The 7,648-nt window shown below is 37.1% G+C and overlaps 1 protein-coding gene across 1 annotated transcript; it reads left to right on the forward strand.

The window, feature by feature from the left end:
• The first annotated feature begins 5,909 nt into the window (after nucleotides 1-5,909).
• On the forward strand, nucleotides 5,910-6,860 carry LOC115075308 (olfactory receptor 1019-like). The gene has a single exon (XM_029575601.1). The coding sequence runs from the start codon at nucleotides 5,910-5,912 to the stop codon at nucleotides 6,858-6,860; it is 951 nt and encodes a 316-aa protein (XP_029431461.1).
• Nucleotides 6,861-7,648: the final 788 nt, after the last annotated feature.

Genomic DNA, 7,648 nt, shown 5'->3' on the forward strand with positions numbered 1-7,648 from the left:
AATCAAGTGATGAAAAGGATACTTTGGAGGCATTCTGGGACAGAGTTAAATTAGCCAGACAACATCTGTCTAACTTAGATATTCAGAGAGAGCCAGAAAATGTATCCAGCTAAGTCAGGTTGTGCTTTAAAACATGGGCCCAACCTTGCCCACCCTCCCCCACCACTCCAAAAAAAAGGAACTTTTGTTTTTACAGTGAAGAGTTTATTTTCATTTTAACTTCACTTCTCCTGGGCCCGTACATTAACCTTTTCTTTCTGGACACAGCCCTGAGTAAAGGGAAAGTGAGATTTAAGTGCAGAGTTTTTTTTTTATAGAGGCCTGCTGCACTCATACAGCTTAGGCACCTTAATGTCTTGGCTATTTTTTCCGTCACTGTGTGTCAGCTTAGATACCTTATTAAAAAACAAAATTATCTCCCAGGACTTTTGCATCTGCCCTTCAAAAACAGATAGGTCTAGCGCCACTACTCACAGCAAGGAAAAGGTCTGCATTTCAGGGCTGTACATTTCTCCTATACACCAGTACAGTCTATGTGTCCACATACATGATTACCAGAATGGGGTTGAAATGGGCATCTCAAGCTCTTTTGAGCTTCCTCATGATCTGATCTAGTTATCTCCTCTGGTCTCTTTGTTTTGATCCTCCCAGTTTGACTGCTTCTAGCTGTTTGTACTGTTTCAGGATTCCTCCAGTCTCTTTCTCTTGTCTCATCAAGATGTTTTAGAAAATCCATCATGCCACCATACATGAAAATGCAGGTTGTTGGGGTTTTTTTTTTCCCTGTCCTGAACATCATCTGTTTATCAGAAACACATAGAATAAGTACTTAAAGTAATGCCATATGTCTATTTTCTCCCAGAGCTTCCACTGGTAAAAACATAGTTTTATTCTAGACCAATTACAATAAGTGTTTACTATACAACAGCATCTATTTCTGTTTTAGGGTAGTACTGTTGCCCTGAGGGGGATACATTTTATTATTTTTAAATGTTTTTATTGCAAATACATCCTAAAATTATGATCTTTTATACAATTCCAAAGATACACAAAAATTTGAATTTTCCACAGGGGCATCCAATTGTTTCGTCAAATCAATCTATCTTGGAGACTTTGTCTGTATTTGTGGACTCTTTTTTGCAAGAAAAAGTCCAGTCTGCATATTCATATGTGAAGGACACCATACATATGTTGACTAGATTAGAATCCATGCATTTAGATAATTCTGCTCATTTCCTTGTAACTTGATATTCAACCATTATATACAAATGTTCTGCAGAAAGAATCTTTATCTATTATAGAAAAGATCTTGAAAAGCAGACCTAAACCACATCGTATACCCACATCTTTCATTTGCCCATAAAGGAAACCCATAAAGTCTAATTATTCCTCAGTGTAATTAGTGGAGATAAGTAATTCATTTCATTTAATTTATCTAGATTGCTTGAGATCATTACACCTCGATATCTTTGTTACACTTAAATGGATATGATTCCTTCAGACATCTTTTAGACTCCGGTTGGATCCAAATTCATAGAATTTCTTTATTAGCTTCATTTAGCTTATATCCTGATATCCTACTAAATGTATTTATCACATCTAGCACTAGCCTCAAAGTCTAAGTAAGATCTGAAACATATAGGAGCACATCATCCCACTAACAGTGCTATGCAGTTATCCATTCAAGCAGCCCCAACAATCCCTGAGAATTCAGGATGTTGCCGAATCAGTACTACAAAAGGATCAATAGCTGGGGCAAATGGAAGGGGCAAAAGAGGTCACCACTGCCTCATATCTCTGAAAAGAGGGAAGCTCTGGGATATGAAACCGTTCATTTTAACTTGAGCCATGGGTTCAGTTTAACCTATCTAAGGACCTGATTCATCAAGATCTTCTCTCATAGACACAGAATGGGAGAAAAGCTTTAGTGAATCAGGTCCTAAGAAAGTTCTACCCCAAGCCAAACTTAACCAGGACTGCATACAAGTAGGTCCCCTAACAAATGCTCTCAGTATCCAACAAAACCAGAAAGGACTCTTCTCTCCTACTTCTAACTTTATATATTAAACCTAAGGTCCACCAAACATTATACGATCCTTTTCTACCTTTTATAAATCTAGACTGATCCTTGTTCAATAAACCAGGGAGCACCCACTCCATCTGGCTCACCAATATCTTGGCCAAGATTTTGTTGTCATAGTTTCGTGTTCGTAGAACCATGGGAAATCTTCATTTCCCGTGGTTCTGACCACTTTTTTTTTTTTTTGCTGTCCTGTGCTCTTAACTGTGCGAACTGGGAATGAACTGGTTTTACTGGCAATGGCGTCAGTGCATGTCCCTTCTAAAATTCCCCCACTTACGTGATACAAACACTCAAACACACTAAAGCATATGCCCCAATTGTTTACTTTTCCCCAAAACCTTTAAGTTCTAAAATTTCCTCAAGCTTGATGGTAAAGAGAAAGGGGAAGACTAGCATCTTGCATTCTGAAGAATCTAGGACATCTTTGATGGTGGGACCAGTGGATGTCTTTTTGATCCAATAGAAGGATGGTAATTTAGATAGAGAACACTGTGGTGTTTCTATCCTGATACTCCTAAGGCTATTGTATGAGCGTTCTTTTAGTTCTGACCATTTTCTACTGCCCAATTATAAACTTGCAAATTATGTTTAAAGCACAAATATTAAATATTACTTAATGATTAAAATACTCTCTCAGTCAATTTACTTCCAATCTCCAGTTTAGGGCCCCCACAATTTTAGTTCTACCCGCTCTACTGGGTATTCCACGCATCCTCTTCCCTCTCAATAACGTAGACTTTTCAATGTTTCCTTTCAGCCTCCCTCCTTCCAACTTTATATTATGACTTTCATGTCATTCAGCTTTTTCTAAAAGAAAATTCTATCTTGTACGTTATTGAACCTGGCTAGATATCTGAATACTTCTTTCGTATCTCCCTTTATCCAGTCTTTATTCTTTGTAGTACATTAAATCCCTTAATCTTATGTAGGGTTTGTGTTGAAAGAAAAACAACAATTTTGTAGTCTCTTTGAAACTGCTTCTATTCTCTTAATGACATCAACACCCATCTTTCTGGATCATAGAAGGAATGCTTTAAATCACAAAAATTTATGAAAATGTTTTAACTGTGCACATTATTAACACTTAATTGATGAATGTAACATGTTAATTAACACAGGATAGTTTTGGAATCTCTTGGGTTTTGGGTCCCAATGGTCATTAAATGGTTAAATAGAGGTCGCCTCCTTCATGCAAACTCATGCACTTTTTAATTGGGAGGAAACGCACTCCAGAGGTAAGATGGATATTTTTGGGTGCGGGTAGATCTCCAATAAATGTTTGTTTTTTTTAAATAGTTTTATAGTTTTTGAGAGTAATATAGTCCATTTTTTTTTTATGGGATTTCATACTAAAGCCTGACCTGAGCTACATTTCTTCAGGCTTAATATATCTATGGAAGCATTTTTCAGAAATCACTAGATTCAAACAGTGCAGATTAAAATGAGTCAGAAAGGATAAAGTATGGATTTTGCAATCCTTGAGACCAATAAAGAGGGCAAGATTGCACAACGGCTGCTTCACCAGCTAAAATGGAAAATAGTGTTATTTGTCATAGCATGCCCTAGTTGTCCTTTTGGTGAAGAAGCTTTAATTGTTTTGCAGAAAGCTATTTTTCGTGCTTTGCTTCACATTTACAAAACTGTATTTAAATTAATTATTAATGAGTCACTGTGACTCAAAATTGCTACTGCTTCACTCTGAGCACACATTAAAACTATAGCTTTGCAAGTGCAATTTCACAAAAGTTTAAGTACATATCAACGAGTTGTAAAGTGATTGCAAAAACATTTGTAACAAAACTATTTACATTATTTTTCTAAGGGGCTCATTTGCATGGAAGTCCTGGCAGCCAAACAGCATATAAAAAAAGCCAAAACTAAATACTGCATACAATTTTACACTATGTAGTATATCAGCCTCTTTGTTAAATCTCGAGAAAGGTAGACATACTCTGCACTATAAACAAGATAGCACACCAAACTCTAAATATTACAAAATATGCAATAGTACTTAGTCATTGTGTTTCATATTTGACCCAAATGCGCTTCAGAGGGCCTTCCAAAAATAGAATTTGATCTGCCGCCCTACTTTTGCCTTTCTAGCCTAAGCATGCAAGTGTTGAAGCTCATTCGGTGCTTGGATTTGCTTTCAGTTCTCCATACCATGCCTGAAAGTGTGGTGATATATTTTTATTTTATTACTGTGCTTTAACTAGGAGCTTTATAGGTTGTTAAGAACAAAATTTGGACTCTGTTAACAACACAAAGTCCCCTTTTTATGGAGCTAAATTAAAAAGAAAAACAGGAATCTTTGTAAGTTTTATTGATCTATCAAACCAGATATCCTCATACACAAATCTTGAAACCACATCTGAAGACCTGACCTTCCTGCTCTTGAAAGCTCATGTATCAGAATAATCTTTTTGATGGGCCTACAAAAAGCATCACCACCTACAAAGACACCAGTTGTCTCAGACTAATATGGCTATTAGACATCTGAATAAAAAATATCAGAGAAAATAAAACAATACTTTGAGACACAGAAATGTTATGGAGTTGCTTTAGAATACATGGATTAAAAAGAATGAGGATTATGATCTTGCATAATCACTTCTCTCGTTCTGTATTTATTGGATTTAACACTGTATTGGATATGTAGAATAATAGAAGATAGGGCAATAATTCAACTTCTTTGGGAGCTTGGGGTACTTTGTTCTCATAGGGAACTTGTAGGAGTTAGCACGCGCTAACAAAAAGTAACAAAAAGTAACACAATCTAATGGTTTTTGTTAGCGCGCACTAACCTATCCCTATCAATTAAAAAGCAGAATGAAAATACAAACAAAAAACAAACTTTGAAATGTTTGTATGCTAATGCCAGAAGTCTAAGAAGTAAGATGGGAGAATTAGAATGTATAGCAGTAAATGATGACATAGACTTAATTGGCATCTCAGAGACATGGTGGAAAGAGGATAACCAATGGGACAGTGCTATACCGAGGTACAAATTATATCGCAATGACAGAGAGGAGCACCCGGGAGGAGGTGTGGCGCTTTATGTCCGGGATGGCATAGAGTCCAACAGGATAAACTTCCTGCATGAGTCTAAATACAAAATTGAATCTTTATGGGTAGAAATCCCTTGTGTGTCGGGGAAGACAATAGTGATAGGGGTATACTACCATCCACCTGGCCAAGATGGTGAGATGGACAGTGAAATGCTAAGAGAAATTAGGGAAGCTAACCAAATTGGTAGTGCAGTAATAATGGGAGACTTCAATTACCCCAATATTGACTGGGTAAATGTATCATTGGGTCATGCTAGAGAGATAACGTTCCTGGATGGAATAAATGATAGCTTTATGGAGCAATTGGTTCAGGAACCAACGAGAGAGGGAGCAATTTTAGATCTAATTCTCAGTGGAGCACAGGACTTGGTGAGAGAGGTAACGGTGGTGGGGCCGCTTGGCAATAGTGATCATAATATGATCAAATTTGATTTAATGACTGGAAGAGGAACAGTGTGCAAATCCACAGCTCTCGTGCTAAACTTTCAAAAGGGAAACTTTGATAAAATGAGAAAAATTGTTAGAAAAAAACAGATAGTTTTTGATGTAATGCCTCTATTGTATGCAAATGTATCTCATGCATATTCATTATGAATATCATGAAAACCTGATTGATTGGATGTATCTAGAGAGCTGGGTAGAGAACAAATGGAATTAAAAAAGAGATTTAATAATATGAGTTAAAATCTGAATCAAATATAATTATTTATTTCCTTTCTCATTCTTACAGCAGATGTCCAGTGTTCTCTCCTTCGGAAATGGAAGGCAAAAACCAAACCCCTGTGACTGATTTCATCTTATTGGGTTTTTCTGACCTTTCCAAAATGCAAAATTTGCTCTTCATTGTGTTTTTAGCCATATATATTTTAACTCTACTGGGAAACATTGGCATTATCCTGTTAATTCGAACGGATCCTCAACTTCACACACCCATGTACTTTTTTCTCTGCAACTTAGCATTCATAGATCTCTGTTATTCCTCAACTATCACCCCAAAGGCATTGGTTAACTTTTTAGCAGAGAAAAAAAACATCTCTCTGCTTGACTGTGCTATACAACTGTACGTTTTTGTTACCATGGCCACTGCAGAGATTTTCATCCTGGCGGTGATGGCTTATGATCGTTATGTGGCGATATGTAACCCCTTACTCTATACTGTTGTGATGACAGAGAGAGTCCGTATCCAGTTAATGGCAAGTGTATACATAATTAGCTTGGTGCATGCATTGATTCATACTTGTAATGCTTTCTCTATGTCTTTTTGTGGCCCCAATGAGATCAATCATTTCTATTGTGACGTTCCTCCACTGTTAAAGCTCTCATGCTCAGATACCTTCTTCAATGAGATTGTGCTGTCTACCTTTGCTTCCATTGTTACCACTGTAACCATTATAGCAATAATTCTCTCTTACATTTACATTGTTTTTGCTATCCTGAGAATCCGCTCTTCAGAGGGGAGGCGCAAAGCCTTCTCCACCTGCACATCCCACTTTATCACAGTGGTTTTAATTTTTGGGACTCTTATCTTCATGTATGTGTTTCCGAGTTCCCATTACTCTCTGGACAAAAATCGTGCAGTTTCTGTAGTGTACACAATGGCAATCCCTATGGTGAATCCCATGATCTACAGCCTCAGGAACAATGATGTCAAACAAGCTCTGAAGAAAATCTTGGGGAAAAAATGGCAAGCAAAACATTTCCAGCCATGATTTACATCAACGCAAGAAGGAATGAACTCTAATAAGTCACAGTTAGTTGTATTCTTAAATTGTCATGAACTGTGCTATGGAACTATGAAATTGGTCATAAAGATGAGAAATAGAATATGGGTAGAGGTGAGGGTTCATTAAATGTAATTAAATACATTTTAGGCAAATGCTGTATTTATTCAAATATTCTAAATGTCAGTGAAGAAACCCTTTCAAATAATAGCTTGAGTTTATCATTGACAAAACTACAAAACAAATCTGAACATTATAAACAAATGCACATCGTTATGTGCATTTGTTTATAATGAATGGCACATCCAAAACAATAGGACCCTGTTTATTTCATTCCTGGAGGCCTACAAAACAAATGGGGTCCTTCCCACCTATGAAACATATCCCAATCGTTTCATTCGCTTAGCTCTCATAGATTTCTTTGGCTCATTAAAGTCTATGGAGCCATAGCAAGTTCATGAGAAGTCTATAGAGCAACCAACTCTTGTCTGTGATTCATGTGTAACCTCGCAGTCTTGTCATGAAGTGGGCAGGGCAAGTCAGCAAAGTGACCAGAATGCCAGCATATCACTGAAACCTTTTTCTAATTTAACCTATTGGTGCTCTGTGGACCCAGTGATGCTGATCTTGGGATCTGAGCCTGTGCATTTCTTTTGGACATTGACTGGGAAGTTTGCGCTTCTGGTTGAATTCTCACAGAGTGTTCACCTGTGCTTTGCCTTTTGTTAAAACCAGAAACATTAGAAATGCTTTGGCTGCTATTCGTCTGCTCTGGT

This window comes from Rhinatrema bivittatum, chromosome 13 (assembly GCF_901001135.1).
Source record: "Rhinatrema bivittatum chromosome 13, aRhiBiv1.1, whole genome shotgun sequence".
Lineage (NCBI taxonomy): Eukaryota > Metazoa > Chordata > Amphibia > Gymnophiona > Rhinatrematidae > Rhinatrema > Rhinatrema bivittatum.

Excerpts from the sequence above, each read along its gene's own strand:
- LOC115075308 (XM_029575601.1), top strand. The coding sequence starts at position 5,910 with ATGGAAGGCAAAAACCAAACCCCTGTGACTGATTTCATCTTATTGGGT.